Below are 24,572 nucleotides of genomic sequence, written 5' to 3' on the forward strand. Positions count from 1 at the left end.
TTTAAAAGCGAGCCCATGAACCTACTTCATCTTCTCCATCATTTGGTTCTTGAGATCCAGGTCACGGTCCAGCTTCTTACGAAGATCTTCATTTTCATTTTGCAACTGTTCGCAGAGAGTCTGGAACAAACGAGATTGAAATCATGAACCCATAGGCTATCCCAGCACAGAAACCGGCCATTTGGCCAATCAAGCCTTTATCGGTATTTTCTCCACACCGAGTCGACTCCCACACTCCCGCTCACCTTCCCAACTCTTTAATATTCCTCTGGTTTTTTTCTATATAAAAAGCAACTAATTCCCTTTTAGAAGCATTTGTGAGTTCTGCTTGAACAACAGTCTGTGGCAAAGAATTCCAGCTTCTAACCAGCCTCTGTTTTTTTAAACCTCCACCTTTTAATTCTTTTTACGATCATCTTAAATTTCTCACCGTCAGTGTCATCTCACCAACCAGTGGAAGCAATCCCGCGTTATTTACCTTCAACAACCCTGACGGTCTATCAGGAACCTGCCCAGAGCGACTGAATCCACACCGCACCCTCTCTATAGATTTTACACCTTTCTTACAATGGGGAGTTCAGGACTGGTCGCGATGCTTTAAAATGGCCCATCGAGTCCAGCGTTACAGCCATGCTCTTCTACTCGATGGGTCGAGTTTCCCCACGAATCCCCTCCATCGTAACGAGGGCAGAGAAACGTCAGTTACCCTCTTTCCATGGTGGGTGATGAGGAGAATCCCCCAGGGAAATTATATCCCAATCGGCGAGATACAAAGCCAAGGACTCCGGTTTATTTCTTCCCCCCCCCAAACAGACTTATCAACTTGGGACTGCAAAAAAGATCAATAATGTAGCCAGATGGTATTGCCCCCATCCCACCCGCCCCCCCCCACTCCCTGTAGCTGCCCCTGGGAGTGTTTGATGGGACAGTGTTGACTTTTACTCTGTATCTAACCCGTGCTGTACCTGCCCTGGGAGTGTTTGATGGGACAGTGTAGAGGGAGCTTTACTCTGTATCTAACCCGTGCTGTACCTGCCCTGGGAGTGTTTGATGGGGACAGTGTAGAGGGAGCTTTTCTCTGTATCTAACCCGTGCTGTACCTGCCCTGGGAGTGTTTGATGGGACAGTGTAGAGGGGGCTTTACTCTGTATCTAACCCGTGCTGTACCTGCCCTGGGAGTGTTTGATGGGACAGTGTAGAGGGAGCTTTTCTCTGTATCTAACCCTTGCTGTACCTGACCTGGGAGTGTTTGATGCTGAAATGAGATTTGGTTCCATTCACCAGCGCCCCTATGAAGCAGGTAATCGCCCATTAATCTGTACCCCTGGGGCCGAGGGGTGGCAACTACTGCCCCCTACCTGTAGGATGGTGGTCCTATACTCGTTCTTCTGCACTTTGGAAGAGAGGCGATTGAAGTCGACGGCCATTCGGCCAGGTGGGCTAGCAGCTGCTTCCTGTTGGTCTCCTCGGCGAAGAGACTCAGTGAGCTCTCCAGCCGGTGCAGGTGAACAGACAGGTTACCATCTTCCATCGACAATCTCTGCAGCACATCCTGAACAGGAGGGAAGGCACAAGACACAATCACAACTAATCACAGCGAGGCCTGGTCGGCACAGTTAATCATAGAATCATAGAAGTTTACAACATGGAAACAGGCCCTTCGGCCCAACATGTCCATGTCGCCCAGTTGATACCACTAAGCTAGTCCCAATTGCCTGCACTTGGCCCATATCCCTCGATACCCATCTTCCCCATGTAACTGGTCAAATGCTTTTTAAAGACAAAATTGTACCCGCCTCTACTACTGCCCCTGGCAGCTCGTTCCAGACACTCACCACCCTTGAGTGAAAAAATTGCCCCTCTGGACCCTTTTGTATCTCTCCCCTCTCACCTTAAATCTATGCCCCCTTGTTATAGACTCCCCCTACCTTTGGGAAAAGATTTTGACTATCTACCTTATCTATGCCCCTCATTATTTTATAGACTTCTATAAGATCACCCCTTAACCTCCTACTCTCCAGGGAAAAAAGTCCCAGTCTGTCTAACCTCTCCCTATAAGTCAAACCATCAAGTCCCGGTAGCATCCTAGTAAATCTTTTCTGCACTCTTTCTAGTTTAATAATATCCTTTCTATAATAGGGTGACCAGAACTGTACACAGTATTCCAAGTGTGGCCTTACTAATGTCCTGTACAACTTCAACAAGACATCCCAACTCCTGCATTCAATGTTCTGACCAATGAAACCAAGCATGCTGAATGCCTTCTTCACCACCCTATCCACCTGTGACTCCACTTTCAAGGAGCTGTGAACCTGTACTCCTAGATCTCTTTGTTCTATAACTCTCCCCAACGCCCTACCATTAACGGAGTAGGTCCTGGCCCGATTCGATCTACCAAAATGCATCACCTCACATTTATCTAAATTAAACTCCATCTGCCATTCATCGGCCCACTGGCCCAATTTATCAAGATCCCGTTGCAATCCTAGATAACCTTCTTCACTGTCCACAATGCCACCAATCTTGGTGTCATCTGCAAACTTACTAACCATGCCTCCTAAATTCTGCGACACAACACCCAAGTGAACCCAGTGACTCCGGGTGATAATTAGTCTCCTGCGCTTCCTGCAAATCCAACTGGTGGGGTTTTTTTGGGACCTTTGGGAATTACATATAACTCACAGCACAGAAACAGGCCATTCGGCCCAACTGGTCTGCGCCGGTGTTTATGCTCCACGCGAGCCTCCTCCCTCCCTACATCATCTAACGTTATCTGCATATCCTTCTGTTCCTTTCTCCCTCATGTTTATCTAGCTTCCCCTTAAAATGTATCTATACTATTCACCTCAACTACTCCTTGTGGGAGCGAGTTCCACATTCTCACCACTCTGGGTAAATAAGTTTCACCTGAATTCCCTATTGCATTTATTAGTGACCATCTTATATTTATGGCCCCTAGATTTGGACTCCTCCACAAGTTGGAACATCTTCTCTACGTCTACCCTATCAAACCCCCTTCGTAACTTTAAGGGCCTCTATCAGGTCACCTCTCCGTCTTGCCCCGGTCTGTTCAATCTTTCCTGATAGGTACAGCCTCTCAGTTCCGGTATCATCCCAGTAAATCTTTTTTGCACCTTCTCCAGTGCCTCTATATCCTCTTTATAATATGGAGACCAGAACGGTTCACAATACTCCAAGTGTGGTCTAACCAAGCTTCTATACAAGTTTAACATAACTTCTCTGCTTTTCAATTCTATCCCTCTAGAAATTAACCCCAGTTTGCTTGGTTTGCCTTTTTTTTGATGGCTTTTAGTTAACCTGCTTCGCCACTGTTAATGATTTATGAATCTGTACCCTTTGCTCCTCTTCCCCATTTAGACTCTTACTGAAACCATTTGATTATTCTTCTTAAATAAACGCTGCAGACTTCCTGATTCATTGTTTTTCCCTCCTTCCCCCCCCCCACGTCACAGACAGCTCATTTATGCAGAACAGAGTCACGAAATTTACTTAAAGGCAGGCTCGTGTTGAAGAGGCTGCCGTCTGTAACTAGTTAGGGCCAAACCGCACAGATATAGAAAGAAAGGAAGGACTTGCATTTGTATAGCGCCTTTCACAACCTCAGGACATCCAAAGCGCTTTACAGCCAATTAAGTACTTTATTTTGGAGTGCGGTCAATATTGTAATGTAGGAAACACGGCAGCAAATCTCCGCACAGCCAGGTCCCACAGATGAGATAAATGACCAGATCACCTGTTTTTAAGTGATGTAAGTTGAGGGATAAATATTGGACAGGATACTGGGGAGAACTCCCCAGCTCATCTTTCAACAGGGCCCTGGGATCTTTTACATCCACCCGAGGGGGGCAGACGGGGGACTCGGTTTTTAACGTCTCTTCCGAAAGGCGGCAGCTCTGACAGTGCAGCACTCCCCCGGTACAGGCACCGGGGGGGGGGGTGTCAGCCTGGGTTACGTGCTCGACTACGATGCCCCCCCCCACAGTCAAATAGCCAGCCGAGGCTCACGCCTGCTTAAACATGGTGCCATATCCCAGTAAAGAGTCATCGACTTCAGGGGAGGAGGAGGAGGGGAGGCTGGAACAAATTTCTTGGCAGGAACGAGTTCCTGTTTCGAGGGGTTAGTTCTACTGAGGTTTGTGCTCGTCTTGCAGAATACGTCACACTTTCACCCAGAGTCAGGAGAATCTATTTGGAAACGTTTCTGGCAGCGGGAATTAAAATAAAAACCCCACTGTTTGAGATTCACAGTCAGCAAAATCCATAGATTTTAGCCAAGCCCAGTTCTGACGAAAGGTCTTCGGCCTGAAACGTTAACTCTGTTTCTTTCCCCACAGATGCTGCCTCACTTGCTGAGCCTCTCCGGCATTTTCTGTTTTTATTTCAGATTTCTCAACGTCTGCAGTATTTTGCTTTTGACCCAGTTTAAACAATCCAAGCTTTTTGGTTTTTAACTTGCTTCCCGATATCTGCATTGCACCAGTTTCACGAGCTGTACAATGTACAATTCCACCCTCACTGGGGGAAAAAACGGAGACGCCGTCAGCAAAGCCAGCGAGGTCCCTTTAAGAGCCCGCTCTATTAATCTCCTTTGGGTTACTTCATACTGGGTTTTCATATGGCCCAGTGTGTAACACACTCACTGATTGCTGGTGAAGTTTATGATTCATCAATTGCACAAAGACAAAATTCTCAGGTTTACCCCGGATTTATTTAAACAAAAAAAAAACCTTGGAATTATGAATCGGGAGTTCAGATGCAAATGTGAAAGCAAGTGATTTACTTTGAGTAGGTCACTGAAAGAAGGAGGGGAGGGTTAGTGTAAGCACCAAGCATGCTCAAAACAGCTGCACAGAATCATACAGCACAGAAGGAGGCCATTTGGCCCATTGTGTCTGTGCTGGTTCTTTGAAAGAGCTATCCAATTAGTCCTGCTCTCACCCGCCCCGTCTTTCCCCATAGCCCTGCAATTAATTTTCCTTTTCAAGTTTATATCCAATTTCCCTTTTGAAAGTTATTATTGAATCTGCTTCCACCGCCCTTTCAGGCAGTGAATTCCAGATCATAACAACTTGCTCTGTAAAAACATTCTCCTCATCTCCCCCTCTGATTCTTTTGCCAATGACCTTAAATCTGTGTCCTCTGGTTACCGACCCTCCTGCCACTGGAAACAGTTTCTCCTTATTTACTCTATCAAAAACCAATCATCATTTTGAACACCTCTATTGGATTCGGGAATCGGAAATACAATCTCAAAATTTGAAAGACACCAAATTGGGGGGTGTAGTTAATACCGAGGAGGACCATGACAAAATACAGGAAGACATTAATAAACTTGCAGAATGGGCGTGTGATTGGCAAATGAATTTCAATATAGATAAGTGTGAGGTGGTGCATTTTGGTAGGAAGAATAAGGAAGTCACATACTGCTTGGATAATAAGAGTCTAAATGGGGTAGAGGAACAGAGGGATCTGGGGGTACAGATACACAAATCACTAAAAGTAGCGACACAGGTTAATAAGGACATAAAAAGGCAAACCAAGCACTGGGGTTCATTTCTAGAGGGATAGAATTGAAAAGCAGAGAACTTATGTTAATCTAACTTTGGTTAGACCACACTTGGAGTACTGTGAACAGTTCTGGTCTCCATATTATAAAGAGGATATAGAGGCACTGGAGAAAGTACAAAAAATATTTACTGGGATGATACCGGAACTGAGAGGTTATACCTATCAGGAAAGACCAACAGGCTGGGGCATTTTTCTCTTTTTTAAAAAAAAACTGATGGGTGACCTGATAGAGGTCTTTAAGATTATGAAAGGGTTTGATAGGGTAGATGGAGAGAAGATGTTTCCACTTGTGGGGGAGACCAACACTAGAGGCCATAAATATAAGATAGTCACCAATAAATCCAATAGAGAATTCAGGAGAAACTTCTTTACCCAGAGAGAGGTGAGAATGTGGAACTCACTCCCACAAGGAGTAGTTGAGGTGAATAGTGTAGATACATTTAAGGGGAAGCTCGATAAACATGAGGGAGAAAGGAATAGAAGGATATGCTGATAGGGTGAGATGAAGTAGGGAGGGAGGAGGCTCGTGTGGAGCATAAACACCAGCATAGACCAGTTGGGCCGAATGGCCTGTTTCTGTGCTGTAAATTCTATGTAAATTTCCCCTTAACCTTCTCTGCTTTGCGGAGAACAATCCCGACTTCTACAGTCTCCCCACACACACAGAGCAAACACTCCCCCCCCCTCACTCACACACAGAACGATCACTCCCCCCCTCACCCACACACAGAGCGATCACTCTCCCCCCTCACTCACACACACAGAGCGATCACTCCCCCCCTCACTCACACACAGAGCGATCACTCTCCCCCCTCACTCACACACACAGAGCGATCACTCCCCCCCTCACTCACACACAGAGCGTTCACTCCCCCCCTCACTCACACACAGAGCGATCACTCCCCCCCTCACTCACACACACAGAGCGATCACTCCCCCCCTCACTCACACACACAGAGCGATCACTCCCCCCCTCACTCACACACAGAGCGATCACTCCCCCCCTCACTCACACACAGAGCGATCACTCCCCCCCCCTCACTCACACACAGAGCGATCACTCCCCCCCTCACTCACACACAGAGCGATCACTCTCCCCCCTCACTCACACACACAGAGCGATCACTCCCCCCCTCACTCACACACAGAGCGATCACTCCCCCCCTCACTCACACACAGAGCGATCACTCCCCCCCCCTCACTCACACACACAGAGCGATCACTCCCCCCCCCTCACTCACACACAGAGCGATCACTCCCCCCCCCTCACTCACACACACAGAGCGATCACTCCCCCCCCCTCACTCACACACACAGAGCGATCACTCCCCCCCCCTCACTCACACACACAGAGCGATCACTCCCCCCCTCACTCACACACACAGAGCGATCACTCCCCCCCCCCTCACTCACACACACAGAGCGATCACTCCCCCCCCTCACTCACACACACAGAGCGATCACTCCCCCCCCCTCACTCACACACACAGAGCGATCACTCCCCCCCCTCACTCACACACACAGAGCGATCACTCCCCCCCCTCACTCACACACACAGAGCGATCACTCCCCCCCCTCACTCACACACACAGAGCGATCACTCCCCCCCCTCACTCACACACACAGAGCGATCACTCCCCCCCCTCACTCACACACACAGAGCGATCACTCCCCCCCCTCACTCACACACACAGAGCGATCACTCCCCCCCCCTCACTCACACACACAGAGCGATCACTCCCCCCCTCACTCACACACACAGAGCGATCACTCCCCCCCCTCACTCACACACACAGAGCGATCACTCCCCCCCCCTCACTCACACACACAGAGCGATCACTCCCCCCCCCTCACTCACACACACAGAGCGATCACTCCCCCCCCTCACTCACACACACAGAGCGATCACTCCCCCCCCTCACTCACACACACAGAGCGATCACTCCCCCCCCGTCACTCACACACACAGAGCGATCACTCCCCCCCCTCACTCACACACACAGAGCGATCACTCCCCCCTCACTCACACACACAGAGCGATCACTCCCCCCCCGTCACTCACACAGAGCGATCACTCCCCCCCCCCTCACTCACACAGAGCGATCACTCCCCCCCCTCACTCACACACAGAGCGATCACTCCCCCCCCTCACTCACACACAGAGCGATCACTCCCCCCCCTCACTCACACACACAGAGCGATCACTCCCCCCACTCACTCACACACACAGAGCGATCACTCCCCCCCCTCACTCACACACACAGAGCGATCACTCCCCCCCCTCACTCACACACACAGAGCGATCACTCCCCCCCCCTCACTCACACACACAGAGCGATCACTCCCCCCCCCTCACTCACACACACAGAGCGATCACTCCCCCCTCACTCACACACACAGAGCGATCACTCCCCCCCCTCACTCACACACACAGAGCGATCACTCCCCCCCCTCACTCACACACACAGAGCGATCACTCCCCCCCCGTCACTCACACACACAGAGCGATCACTCCCCCCCTCACTCACACACACAGAGCGATCACTCCCCCCCCCTCACTCACACACACAGAGCGATCACTCCCCCCCCCTCACTCACACACACAGAGCGATCACTCCCCCCCCCTCACTCACACACACACACAGAGCGATCACTCCCCCCCCTCACTCACACACACAGAGCGATCACTCCCCCCCTCACTCACACACACAGAGCGATCACTCCCCCCCCGTCACTCACACAGAGCGATCACTCCCCCCCCCCTCACTCACACACACAGAGCGATCACTCCCCCCCCCTCACTCACACACACAGAGCGATCACTCCCCCCCCTCACTCACACACACAGAGCGATCACTCCCCCCCCCTCACTCACACACAGAGCGATCACTCCCCCCCCTCACTCACACACAGAGCGATCACTCCCCCCCCCTCACTCACACACAGAGCGATCACTCCCCCCCCTCACTCACACACAGAGCGATCACTCCCCCCCCTCACTCACACACACAGAGCGATCACTCCCCCCCCTCACTCACACACACAGAGCGATCACTCACCCCCCCTCACTCACACACACAGAGTGATCACTACCCCCCCCTCACTCACACACACAGAGCGATCACTCCCCCCCCTCACTCACACACACAGAGTGATCACTACCCCCCCCTCACTCACACACACAGAGCGATCACTCCCCCCCCTCACTCACACACACAGAGCGATCACTCCCCCCTCACTCACACACACAGAGTGATCACTCCCCCCCCTCACTCACACACACAGAGCGATCACTCCCCCCCCTCACTCACACACACAGAGCGATCACTCCCCCCCCCCTCACACACACACAGAGCGATCACTCCCCCCCCCTCACACACACACAGAGCGATCACTCCCCCCCCCTCACTCACACACAGAGCGATCACTCCCCCCCCTCACTCACACACAGAGCGATCACTCCCCCCCCCTCACTCACACACAGAGTGATCACTCCCCCCCCTCACTCACACACAGAGCGATCACTCCCCCCCCCTCACTCACACACACAGAGCGATCACTCCCCCCCCTCACTCACATACACAGAGCGATCACTCCCCCCCCTCACACACACACACAGAGCGATCACTCCCCCCCCTCACTCACACACAGAGCGATCACTCCCCCCCCTCACTCACACACACAGAGTGATCACTACCCCCCCCCTCACTCACACACACAGAGCGATCACTCCCCCCCCTCACTCACACACACAGAGCGATCACTCCCCCCCCTCACTCACACACACACAGAGCGATCACTCCCCCCCCTCACTCACACAGAGCGATCACTCCCCCCCCCCTCACTCACACACACAGAGCGATCACTCCCCCCCCCTCACTCACACACACAGAGCGATCACTCCCCCCCCTCACTCACACACACAGAGTGATCACTCCCCCCCCCCCTCACTCACACACAGAGCGATCACTCCCCCCCCCTCACTCACACACAGAGCGATCACTCCCCCCCCTCTCACACACACACACAGAGCGATCACTCCCCCCCCTCACTCACATACACAGAGCGATCACTCCCCCCTCACTCACTCACACACACACAGAGCGATCACTCCCCCCTCACTCACTCACACACACACAGAGCGATCACTCCCCCCCCCCCTCTCACTCACACAGAGCGATCACTCCCCCCTCACTCACTCACACACACACAGAGCGATCACTCCCCCCCCTCACTCACACACACAGAGCGATCACTCCCCCCCCCTCACTCACACACACAGAGCGATCACTCCCCCCCCGTCACTCACACACACAGAGCGATCACTCCCCCCCCGTCACTCACACACACAGAGCGATCACTCCCCCCTCACTCACTCACACACACACAGAGCGATCACTCCCCCCCCTCACTCACACACACAGAGCGATCACTCCCCCCCCGTCACTCACACACACAGAGTGATCACTCCCCCCCCCTCACTCACACACACAGAGCGATCACTCCCCCCCCTCACTCACACACACAGAGCGATCACTCCCCCCCCCTCACTCACACACACAGAGCGATCACTCTCCCCCCTCACTCACACACAGAGCGATCACTCCCCCCCCTCACTCACACACAGAGCGATCACTCCCCCCTCACTCACTCACACACACAGAGCGATCACTCCCCCCCCCTCACTCACACACAGAGCGGTCACTCCCCCCTCACTCACTCACACACACAGAGCGATCACTCCCCCCCCTCACTCACACACAGAGCGGTCACTCCCCCCCCCCTCACTCACACACAGAGCGATCACTCCCCCCCCTCACTCACACACACAGAGCGATCACTCCCCCCCCGTCACTCACACACACAGAGCGATCACTCCCCCCCCCTCACACACACACAGAGCGATCACTCTCCCCCCTCACTCACACACAGAGCGATCACTCCCCCCCCTCACTCACACACAGAGCGATCACTCCCCCCCCTCACTCACACACAGAGCGATCACTCCCCCCTCACTCACTCACACACACAGAGCGATCACTCCCCCCCCCCTCACTCACACACAGAGCGATCACTCCCCCCCCGTCACTCACACACACAGAGCGATCACTCCCCCCCCCTCACACACACACAGAGCGATCACTCTCCCCCCCTCACTCACACACAGAGCGATCACTCCCCCCCCTCACTCACACACAGAGCGATCACTCCCCCCCCCTCACTCACACACAGAGCGATCACTCCCCCCTCACTCACTCACACACACAGAGCGATCACTCCCCCCCCCCTCACTCACACACAGAGCGATCACTCCCCCCCCCCCTCACTCACACACACAGAGCGATCACTCCCCCCCCTCACTCACACACACAGAGCGATCACTCCCCCCCCTCACTCACACACAGAGCGATCACTCCCCCCCCTCACTCACACACACAGAGCGATCACTCCCCCCCCTCACTCACACACAGAGCGATCACTCCCCCCCCCTCACTCACACACACAGAGCGATCACTCCCCCCCCTCACACACACACAGAGCGATCACTCCCCCCCCCTCACTCACACACACAGAGCGATCACTCCCCCCCCCTCACTCACACACACAGAGCGATCACTCCCCCCCCTCACACACACACAGAGCGATCACTCCCCCCCCCTCACTCTCACACACAGAGCGATCACTCCCCCCCCTCACTCACACACACAGAGCGATCACTCCCCCCCCCCTCACTCACACACACAGAGCGATCACTCCCCCCCCTCACTCACACACACAGAGCGATCACTCCCCCCCTCACTCACACACACACACAGAGCGATCACTCCCCCCCCTCACTCACACACACAGAGCGATCACTCCCCCCCCTCACTCACACACACAGAGCGATCACTCCCCCCCTCACTCACACACACAGAGCGATCACTCCCCCCCCTCACTCACACACACACAGAGCGATCACTCCCCCCCCTCACTCACTCACACACACACAGAGCGATCACTCCCCCCCCTCACTCACATACACAGAGCGATCACTCCCCCCCCCTCACTCACATACACAGAGCGATCACTCCCCCCCCCTCACTCACACACACAGAGCGATCACTCCCCCCCCCTCACTCACATACACAGAGCGATCACTCCCCCCCCTCACTCACACACACAGAGCGATCACTCCCCCCCCTCACTCACACACACACAGAGCGATCACTCCCCCCCCCTCACTCACAACACAGAGCGATCACTCCCCCCCCCTCACTCACACACACAGAGCGATCACTCCCCCCCCTCACTCACACACACAGAGCGATCACTCCCCCCCCTCACACACACACACAGAGCGATCACTCCCCCCCCCCTCACTCACACACACAGAGCGATCACTCCCCCCCCTCACTCACACACACAGAGCGATCACTCCCCCCCCTCACTCACACACACACAGAGCGATCACTCCCCCCCCCTCACTCACACACACAGAGCGATCACTCCCCCCCCTCACTCACACACACAGAGCGATCACTCTCCCCCCCTCACTCACATACACAGAGCGATCACTCCCCCCCCCTCACTCACACACACAGAGCGATCACTCCCCCCCCCTCACTCACACACACAGAGCGATCACTCCCCCCCCTCACTCACACACACACAGAGCGATCACTCCCCCCCCCTCACTCACACACAGAGCGATCACTCCCCCCCCCTCACTCACACACACAGAGCGATCACTCCCCCCCCTCACTCACACACACAGAGCGATCACTCCCCCCCCTCACACACACACACAGAGCGATCACTCCCCCCCCTCACTCACTCACACAGAGCGATCACTCCCCCCCCTCACTCACACACACAGAGCGATCACTCCCCCCCTCACTCACACACACAGAGCGATCACTCCCCCCTCACTCACACACACAGAGCGATCACTCCCCCCCCCTCACTCACACACACAGAGCGATCACTCCCCCCCCTCACTCACACACACACAGAGCGATCACTCCCCCCCCCTCACTCACACACACAGAGCGATCACTCCCCCCCCTCACTCACACACACACAGAGCGATCACTCCCCCCCCTCACTCACACACACACAGAGCGATCACTCCCCCCCCTCACTCACACACACACAGAGCGATCACTCCCCCCCCTCACTCACACACACAGAGCGATCACTCCCCCCCCTCACTCACACACACACAGAGCGATCACTCCCCCCCCTCACTCACACACACAGAGCGATCACTCCCCCCCCCTCACTCACACACACAGAGCGATCACTCCCCCCCCTCACTCACACACACAGAGCGATCACTCCCCCCCCTCACACACACACACAGAGCGATCACTCCCCCCCCTCACTCACACACACAGAGCGATCACTCCCCCCCCTCACTCACACACAGAGCGATCACTCCCCCCCCCCCTCACTCACACACACAGAGCGATCACTCCCCCCCCCTCACTCACACACACAGAGCGATCACTCCCCCCCCCTCACTCACACACACAGAGCGATCACTCCCCCCCCCTCACTCACACACACAGAGCGATCACTCCCCCCCCCCTCACTCACACACACAGAGCGATCACTCCCCCCTCACTCACACACACAGAGCGATCACTCCCCCCCCCTCACTCACACACACAGAGCGATCACTCCCCCCCCCTCACTCACACACACAGAGCGATCACTCCCCCCCACTCACTCACACACACAGAGCGATCACTCCCCCCCCCCCTCACTCACACACACAGAGCGATCACTCCCCCCCCCTCACTCACACACACAGAGCGATCACTCCCCCCCCCTCACTCACACACAGAGCGATCACTCCCCCCCCCTCACTCACACACACACAGAGCGATCACTCCCCCCCCTCACTCACACACAGAGCGATCACTCCCCCCCCTCACTCACACACAGAGCGATCACTCCCCCCCCTTCACTCACACACAGAGCGATCACTCCCCCCCCCCTCACACACACAGAGCGATCACTCCCCCCCCCTCACACACACAGAGCGATCACTCCCCCCCTCACTCACACACACAGAGCGATCACTCTCCCCCCCTCACTCACACACACAGAGCGATCACTCCCCCCCCTCACTCACACACACACAGAGCGATCACTCCCCCCCCCTCACTCACACACACAGAGAGCGATCACTCCCCCCCCCCCTCACTCACACACACAGAGCGATCACTCCCCCCCCTCACACACACACACAGAGCGATCACTCCCCCCCCCCTCACTCACACACACAGAGCGATCACTCCCCCCCCCTCACTCACACACACAGAGCGATCACTCCCCCCCCTCACTCACACACACAGAGCGATCACTCCCCCCCCTCACACACACACACAGAGCGATCACTCCCCCCCCTCACTCACACACACAGAGCGATCACTCCCCCCCCCTCACTCACACACAGAGCGATCACTCCCCCCCCTCACTCACACACAGAGCGATCACTCCCCCCCCCTCACTCACACACAGAGCGATCACTCCCCCCCCTCACTCACACACACAGAGCGATCACTCCCCCCCCCTCACTCACACACACAGAGCGATCACTCCCCCCCCCTCACTCACACACACGAGCGATCACTCCCCCCCCCTCACACACAGAGCGAACACTCCCCCCCCCCTCACTCACACACACAGAGCGATCACTCCCCCCCCCCTCACTCACACACAGAGCGATCACTCCCCCCCCTCACTCACACACACAGAGCGATCACTCCCCCCCCCTCACTCACACACACAGAGCGATCACTCCCCCACCCTCACTCACACACACAGAGCGATCACTCCCCCCCCCTCACTCACACACAGAGCGATCACTCCCCCCCCTCACTCACACACACAGAGCGATCACTCCCCCCCCCTCACTCACACACACAGAGCGATCACTCCCCCCCCCTCACTCACACACAGAGCGATCACTCCCCCCCTCACTCACACACACAGAGCGATCACTCCCCCCCCTCACTCACACACACAGAGCGATCACTCCCCCCCCCTCACTCACACACACAGAGCGATCACTCCCCCCCCCCTCACTCACACAGACAGAGCGATCACTCCCCCCCCTCACTCACACACACAGAGCGATCACTCCCCCCCCCTCACTCACACACACAGAGCGATCACTCCCCCCCCCTCACTCACACCACAGAGCGATCACTCCCCCCCCTCACTCACACACACAGAGCGATCACTCCCCCCCCCTCACTCACACACACAGAGCGATCACTCCCCCCCCCCTCACTCACACACACAGAGCGATCACTCCCCCCCCCTCACTCACACACAGAGCGATCACTCCCCCCCCCTCACTCACACACACAGAGCGATCACTCCCCCCCCCTCACACACACAGAGCGATCACTCCCCCCCCTCACTCACACACAGAGCGATCACTCCCCCCCCCCTCACTCACACACAGAGCGATCACTCCCCCCCCTCACTCACACACACAGAGCGATCACTCCCCCCCCTCACTCACACACAGAGCGATCACTCCCCCCCCCCCTCACACACACAGAGCGATCACTCCCCCCCTCACTCACACACACAGAGCGATCACTCCCCCCCCCTCACTCACACACAGAGCGATCACTCCCCCCCCCTCACTCACACACACAGAGCGATCACTCCCCCCCTCACTCACACACACAGAGCGATCACTCCCCCCCCTCACTCACACACACAGAGCAAACACTCCCCCCCCCTCACTCACACACACAGAGCGATCACTCCCCCCCCCTCACTCACACACAGAGCGATCACTCCCCCCCCCTCACTCACACACAGAGCGATCACTCCCCCCCCTCACTCACACACACAGAGCGATCACTCCCCCCCCCCTCACTCACACACACAGAGCGATCACTCCCCCCCCCTCACTCACACACACAGAGCGATCACTCCCCCCCCCTCACTCACACACACAGAGCGATCACTCCCCCCCCTCACTCACACACACAGAGCGATCACTCCCCCCCCCCCTCACTCACACACAGAGCGATCACTCCCCCCCCTCACTCACACACACAGAGCGATCACTCCCCCCCCCTCACTCACACACAGAGCGATCACTCCCCCCCCCCTCACTCACACACAGAGCGATCACTCCCCCCCCCTCACTCACACACACAGAGCGATCACTCCCCCCCCCTCACTCACACCACACACGAGCGATCACTCCCCCCCCTCACTCACACACACAGAGCGATCACTCCCCCCCCCTCACTCACACACACAGAGCGATCACTCCCCCCCTCAACACACACACAGAGCGATCACTCCCCCCCCTCACTCACACACACACACAGAGCGATCACTCCCCCCCTCACTCACACACACAGAGCGATCACTCCCCCCCCTCACTCACACACACAGAGCGATCACTCCCCCCCCCTCACTCACACACACAGAGCGATCACTCCCCCCCTCACTCACACACACAGAGCGATCACTCCCCCCCCTCACTCACACACACAGAGCGATCACTCCCCCCCCTCACTCACACACAGAGCGATCACTCCCCCCCCCTCACTCACACACACAGAGCGATCACTCCCCCCCCCTCACTCACACACAGAGCGATCACTCCCCCCCTCACTCACACACACACACAGAGCGATCACTCCCCCCCCTCACTCACACACAGAGCGATCACTCCCCCCCCCTCACTCACACACAGAGCGATCACTCCCCCCCCCTCACTCACTCACACAGAGCGATCACTCCCCCCCTCACTCACACACACAGAGCGATCACTCCCCCCCCTCACTCACACACAGAGCGATCACTCCCCCCCTCACTCACACACACAGAGCGATCACTCCCCCCCCTCACTCACACACACAGAGCGATCACTCCCCCCCCTCACTCACACACAGAGCGATCACTCCCCCCCTCACTCACACACAGAGCGATCACTCCCCCCCCTCACTCACACACAGAGCGATCACTCCCCCCCCTCACTCACACACAGAGCGATCACTCCCCCCCCTCACTCACACACACAGAGCGATCACTCCCCCCCCTCACTCACACACAGAGCGATCACTCCCCCCCCTCACTCACACACACACAGAGCGATCACTCCCCCCCGTCACTCACACACACAGAGCGATCACTCCCCCCCTCACTCACACACACAGAGCGATCACTCCCCCCCCTCACTCACACACAGAGCGATCACTCCCCCCCCCCTCACTCACACACACAGAGCGATCACTCCCCCCCCTCACTCACACACACAGAGCGATCACTCCCCCCCCCTCACTCACACACACACAGAGCGATCACTCCCCCCTCACTCACACACACAGAGCGATCACTCCCCCCTCACTCACTCACACACACAGAGCGATCACTCCCCCCCCTCACTCACACACACAGAGCGATCACTCTCCCTCACTCACACACACAGAGCGATCACTCCCCCCCCTCACTCACACACAGAGCGATCACTCCCCCCCTCACTCACACACACAGAGCGATCACTCCCCCCCCTCACTCACACACACAGAGCGATCACTCCCCCCCTCACTCACACACACAGAGCGATCACTCCCCCCCCCTCACTCACACACACAGAGCGATCACTCCCCCCCCTCACTCACACACACAGAGCGATCACTCCCCCCCCCTCACTCACACACACAGAGCGATCACTCCCCCCCCCCTCACTCACACACACAGAGCGATCACTCCCCCCCCCTCACTCACACACACAGAGCGATCACTCCCCCCCCCTCACTCACACACACAGAGCGATCACTCCCCCCCTCACTCACACACACAGAGCGATCACTCCCCCCCCCTCACACACACACACAGAGCGATCACTCCCCCCCCTCACACACACACACAGAGCGATCACTCCCCCCCTCACTCACACACAGAGCGATCACTCCCCCCCTCACTCACACACACAGAGCGATCACTCCCCCCCCCTCACTCACACACATAGAGCGATCACTCCCCCCCCTCACACACACACACAGAGCGATCACTCCCCCCCCTCACTCACACACACACAGAGCGATCACTCCCCCCCTCACTCACACACACAGAGCGATCACTCCCCCCCCCTCACTCACACACACAGAGCGATCACTCCCCCCCTCACACACACAGAGCGATCACTCCCCCCCCTCACTCACACACAGAGCGATCACTCCCCCCCCTCACTCACACAGAGCGATCACTCCCCCCCCTCACTCACACACACAGAGCGATCACTCCCCCCCCTCACTCACACACACAGAGCGATCACTCCCCCCGCCTCACTCACACACACAGAGCGATCACTCCCCCCCCTCACTCACTCACACAGAGCGATCACTCCCCCCTCACTCAACACACAGAGCGATCACTCCCCCCCCTCACTCACACACAGAGCGATCACTCCCCCCCCTCACTCACACACACAGAGCGATCACTCCCCCCCGTCACTCACACACACAGAGCGATCACTCCCCCCCCTCACTCACACACACAGAGCGATCACTCCCCCCCCTTCACTCACACACACAGAGCGATCACTCCCCCCCCTCACTCACACACACAGAGCGATCACTCCCCCCCCTCACTCACACACACAGAGCGATCACTCCCCCCCTCACTCACACACACAGAGCGATCACTTCCCCCCCTCACTCACACACAGAGCGATCACTCCCCCCCCCTCACTCACACACAGAGCGATCACCCCCCCCCCTCACTCACACACACAGAGCGATCACTTCCCCCCCCACTCACACACACAGAGCGATCACTCCCCCCTCACTCACACACACAGAGCGATCACTCCCCCCCCCTCACACACACAGAGCGATCACTCCCCCCCCTCACTCACACACACAGAGCGATCACTCCCCCCCTCACTCACACACACAGAGCGATCACTCCCCCCCCTCACTCACACACACAGAGCGATCACTCCCCCCCCTCACTCACACACACAGAGCGATCACTCCCCCCCCCTCACTCACACACACAGAGCGATCACTCCCCCCTCACTCACACACACAGAGCGATCACTCCCCCCCCCCTCACTCACACACACAGAGCGATCACTCCCCCCCCTCACTCACACACACAGAGCGATCACTCCCCCCCTCACACACACACACAGAGCGATCACTCCCCCCTCACACACACACACAGAGCGATCACTCCCCCCCTCACTCACACACACAGAGCGATCACTCCCCCCCCTCACTCACACACACAGAGCGATCACTCCCCCCCCTCACTCACACACACAGAGCGATCATCCTCCTCACACACACAGAGCGATCACTCTCCCCCTCACTCACACACAGAGCGATCACTCCCCCCCCCCTCACTCACACACACAGGCGATCATCCCCCCTCCTCACACACACAGAGCGATCACTCCCCCCTCACACCACACACACAGAGCGATCACTCCCCCCCCCCCTCACTCACACACACAGAGCGATCACTCCCCCCCCTCACTCACACACACAGAGCGATCACTCCCCCCCCTCACTCACACACACAGAGCGATCACTCCCCCCCCTCACTCACACACACAGAGCGATCACTCCCCCCCCCTCACTCACACACACAGAGCGATCACTCCCCCCCCTCACTCACACTCACACACACAGAGCGATCACTCCCCCCCCCTCACTCACACACACAGAGCGATCACTCCCCCCCCCCTCACTCACACACACAGAGCGATCACTCCCCCCCCTCACTCACACACACACAGAGCGATCACTCCCCCCCCCTCACTCCACACACAGAGCGATCACTCCCCCCTCACTCACTCACACACAGAGCGATCACTCCCCCCCCTCACTCACACACACAGAGCGATCACTCCCCCCCCTCACTCACACACACAGAGCGATCACTCCCCCCTCACTCACTCACACACAGAGTGATCACTCCCCCCCCCTCACTCACACACACAGAGCGATCACTCCCCCCCTCACTCACACACACACAGAGCGATCACTCCCCCCCCCGTCACTCATACACACAGAGCGATCACTCCCCCCCCCTCACTCACACACACAGAGCGATCACTCCCCCCCCGTCACTCACACACACAGAGCGATCACTCCCCCCCCCTCACTCACACACACAGAGCGATCACTCCCCCCTCACTCACACACAGAGCGATCACTCCCCCCTCACTCACTCACACACAGAGCGTCACTCCCCCCCCCTCACTCACACACAGAGCGATCACTCCCCCCCCCTCACTCACACACACAGAGCGATCACTCCCCCCTCACTCACACACACAGAGCGATCACTCCCCCTCACTCACTCACACACACAACCCAATACAAGTAAAACTCTCACCTCCTTGTGCTCTTCCTTTGACTCTTTCTTCTCCTCCGCAGTCACCACTTCAAATTCGGAGGATGAACCCTTGAACATTAAATATCTATATTTATAAGGCACTCAAACATTGGAGCATCTTAGAAGTGTCTCTCACAATTGAACGAATTGCGATCGCTGTTCTGTGGACAGCCGGCCGCCGTTCCGTTCCGCAGCAACAGCAACGATCGAGCTTTAATCTGATTTTTTTTTTTTTTCATCCCCCTCATGTTGGGTGCAGGGGGAACTTGGCAGGACGTCGGGAGAACACCCCGTCCGTCTCCAAATCGTGTCGCAGGACCTTTAACATCCACTTGGATCAGACAGACAGTTTAACGTCTCATCTGAAGGTAGGAACCTTATCCTGTCGCCCTCAACGTCAGGAGGTCCCGAGGGGTTCCAATCAAACGACAGCCACACACACACACACACACACAGTGGTTAGCGTCTGATCTCCCATCAGCTGGCCAACTGTTTTTATTCTGCCGATTGCAAAAAAAAACAGGCCTCCTCACGATCGTACGTTTGGATCCGACAGCAGATGTGACTGGACTGGTAACCTAGAGATTGCGAGTTCAAATCCCACCATTCAGTTTGAGAATTTGATTTCGGTTTGTGTGAAAAGTTGGCCACGAAGCTGTCGGATTGTGTGGGTATAAAAAAAAAACCCAACTGGTTCATTAATGTCCCTTTAGGGAAGGAAACCTGCCGTCCTTACCCGGTCTGGGCCTATACGTGACTCCAGTCCCACACACCCAACGTGGTTGACTCTTAACTGCCCTCTGAAGTGGCCGAGAAAGACACTCAAGTCAAGGCAACTAGGAATGGGCAATAAATGCCGGCCTTGCCAGTAACGCCCACATCCAGAGAATGAATAATAGAATAAATTAAGTAGTAATTTAGTATCGTTGTCTGGTCAAATCTAGGGGGCCCTAAAACCAAACCTTTTCCCGCAAATCTAACACTGCTCCCGTCGTACATCAATTGCTTCATGAGGAGACTTTTTTCTCCATCTGGGAGTCCAAGCCCAAGCCCAAGCCCAAGCCCACACCCAGGCCCACACCCACAGCCCAAGCTAAGGCCCAGGCCCAAAGCCCAGGCCCAAAGCCCAGGCCCAAAGCCCAGGCCCAAAGCCCAGGCCCAAAGCCCAGGCCCAAAGCCCAGGCCCAAAGCCCAGGCCCAAAGCCCAGGCCCGCATCCTGTCACTTTGTGGAGTGCTGCATTCCAAAGAGCGGCTCTCCACTAAAACATTGGTTGGGATTGTGGCCCTCCCGACAAAAGCGAGCGACGTGTCTGGATGGGTAGGCTCAGTGGGGCTGGAGCCCAAGTTTATGCAGCCTGGCCTCATAACTTAACCCTTTAAGGCCCTGGTAACTTTCTGGTGAATGAAAGGAGACATCAAGATCTCCAATATCCAAACCAGAATCATTAGAGATTTATTTCTCTTCCAGAACAGACTCAGAGTGAAGGGCCATGGCCTGAAAGAGTAGGAGAGGCAATAAGGTGATCAAGAAGTAGAGGTTAGATAACACCAAGCTCGGGCTTTCAAAACCTGTGTTTTGTCAGAGGGAAGGAGTTCCACGGTCTGGAGGTCCTGGGAAAGAATAAGGTAGAGTGGGATTCGGTGCGACGAGTGAGGAGGCAGGGGGAGGAGACAGGTCGGAGCACTGGGAGCTCGGGAAGGAGTTCAGAGGATCAACACCCAGAGCGTCAGACAACAAAGACCAGAGGAAACGTAACCTGCGCGGGTTCAATACTCACACTGGGCGAGGGCTTCTCTTCGGCCTTGGACTCAGAGTTCTGTTTTCCAGCCTTGTCCAAGTCGCAGTGGGACGGCTGCGCGGAAGCTGGAACAGAGTCTACATCAACCACAGGTTGCGTTAGCGTGGGAGGCAGGGCCCACCAGCTCTATCAAACACTTTTAGAGAATGTTCGACATAAAATTATCCTGCATGTAAAGTTTAAGAAAAAAAGCAGCAAAATACTGCGAATGCTGAAAATCCTAAACAAGGACAGAAAATGCTGGAAACGCTCAGCCAGTGAGGCAGCGTCTGCGGGGAGAGAAACAGAGTTAAAGTTTCGTCAGTTCTGACGAAAGGTCTTCGATCTGAAATGTTAACTCTGTTTCTTTCTCCACAGATGCTGCCTGACTTGCTGAGTATTTCCAGCATTTTCTGTTTGTAAAGTATCCTGGATGTATGTAAATTATTTTGTATGAAAGTTATTCTGTATATAAATTATGTTGTATTTACAAGAACTATTTTGTATGTAAATTATAGAGATGTATTATTACATTAATTTCTGGGATGAGAGGATTGTCCTATGAGGAGAGATTGAGTGGAACAGGCCTGTACTCTCTGGAGTTTAGAAGAATGAGAGGTGATCTCATTGAAACATATAAGATTCTGAGGGGGCCTCGACAGGGTAGATGCTGAGAGATTGTTTCCCCTGGCTGGAGAGTCTAGAACTAGGGGGCGTAGTCGCAGGATAAGGGGTCGGCCATTTAAGGCTGAGATGAGGAGGAATTTCTTCACTCAGAGGGTGGTGAATCTTTTGAATTCTCTACCCCAGAGGGCTGTGGATGCCGAGTCGCTGAATATATTCAAGGCTGAGATCGATAGATTTTTGGACACTAGGGGAATCAAGGGATATGGGGATCGGGCGGGAAAGTGGAGTTGAGGTCGAAGATCGGCCATAATCTGATTGAATGGTGGAGCAGGCTCGAGGGGCCGAATGGCCTACTCCTGCTCTTATTTATGTTCTTATCCTGTATGTTTATTATCCTGTACATTTATTATCCTGTACATTATCCTGTATATTATGTTTATTATCCTGTATGTTTATTATTCTATATTATCCTATGTGTATATTATTCTATATATTATCCTATGTGTATATTATCCTGTATGTTTATTATTCTATATCATATGTGTATATTATCCTGTATGTTTATTATTCTATATGTCACCCCGCAGGTATATCATTCTATATGTTATCCTGTATGTGTATCATTCTATATGTTATCCTGTATGTGTATCATTCCATATATTATCCTGTATATGTATCATTCTATGTGTTATCCTGTATGTATATAATTCTATGTGTTATCATGTACGTTGATTATTCTATGTTATCCTGTATGTTGATTATTCTATATATTACCCTGTATATTTATTATTCTATATATTACCCTGTATGTTGATTATTCTATATGTTATCCTGTATGTTTATTATTCTATATATTATCCTGTATATTTATTATTCTATATATTACCCTGTATATTTATTATTCTATATATTACCCTGTATGTTGATTATTCTATATGTTATCCTGTATATTTATTATTCTATATATTACCCTGTATATTTATTATTCTATATATTACCCTGTATATTTATTATTCTATATATTACCCTGTATGTTTATTATTCTATATATTACCCTGTATATTTATTATTCTATATATTACCCTGTATATTTATTATTCTATATATTACCCTGTATATTTATTATTCTATATATTACCCTGTATATTTATTATTCTATATATTACCCTGTATATTTATTATTCTATATATTACCCTGTATATTTATTATTCTATATATTATCCTGTATATTTATTATTCTATATATTATCCTGTATGTTGATTATTCTATATATTACCCTGTATATTTATTATTCTATATATTACCCTGTATATTTATTATTCTATATATTACCCTGTATATTTATTATTCTATATATTATCCTGTATATTTATTATTCTATATATTATCCTGTATATTTATTATTCTATATATTATCCTGTATATTTATTATTCTATATATTATCCTGTATGTTGATTATTCTATATATTACCCTGTATATTGATTATTCTATATATTATCCTGTATATTTATTATTCTATATATTATCCTGTATATTGATTATTCTATATATTACCCTGTATGTTTATTATTCTATATATTATCCTGTATATTTATTATTCTATATATTATCCTGTATATTTATTATTCTATATATTATCCTGTATGTTGATTATTCTATATATTATCCTGTATGTTGATTATTCTATATATTATCCTGTATATTTATTATTCTATATATTATCCTGTATATTGATTATTCTATATATTATCCTGTATGTTGATTATTCTATATATTATCCTGTATGTTGATTATTCTATATATTACCCTGTATATTTATTATTCTATATATTACCCTGTATATTTATTATTCTATATATTATCCTGTATATTTATTATTCTATATATTACCCTGTATGTTGATTATTCTATATATTACCCTGTATATTTATTATTCTATATATTACCCTGTATATTTATTATTCTATATATTACCCTGTATATTTATTATTCTATATATTACCCTGTATATTTATTATTCTATATATTATCCTGTATGTTGATTATTCTATATATTACCCTGTATATTTATTATTCTATATATTACCCTGTATATTTATTATTCTATATATTATCCTGTATGTTGATTATTCTATATATTACCCTGTATATTTATTATTCTATATATTATCCTGTATGTTGATTATTCTATATA

General features: G+C 53.1%; 1 protein-coding gene across 1 annotated transcript in view; it reads right to left on the reverse strand.

Moving 5' to 3' along the window:
- Window positions 1-24,572, reverse strand: part of tnip1 (TNFAIP3 interacting protein 1) — a 55,979-nt gene continuing 31,407 nt past the window's right edge. The window contains 5 exon segments of the mRNA XM_067995993.1: window positions 1-120; window positions 1,359-1,435; window positions 1,438-1,552; window positions 19,969-20,037; window positions 21,748-21,845. Coding sequence (XP_067852094.1) covers window positions 22-120; window positions 1,359-1,435; window positions 1,438-1,552; window positions 19,969-20,037; window positions 21,748-21,845 — 458 coding nt within the window. The 3' untranslated portion in view covers window positions 1-21.

This window comes from Heptranchias perlo, chromosome 14, assembly GCF_035084215.1.
Source record: "Heptranchias perlo isolate sHepPer1 chromosome 14, sHepPer1.hap1, whole genome shotgun sequence".
Classification (NCBI taxonomy): domain Eukaryota; kingdom Metazoa; phylum Chordata; class Chondrichthyes; order Hexanchiformes; family Hexanchidae; genus Heptranchias; species Heptranchias perlo.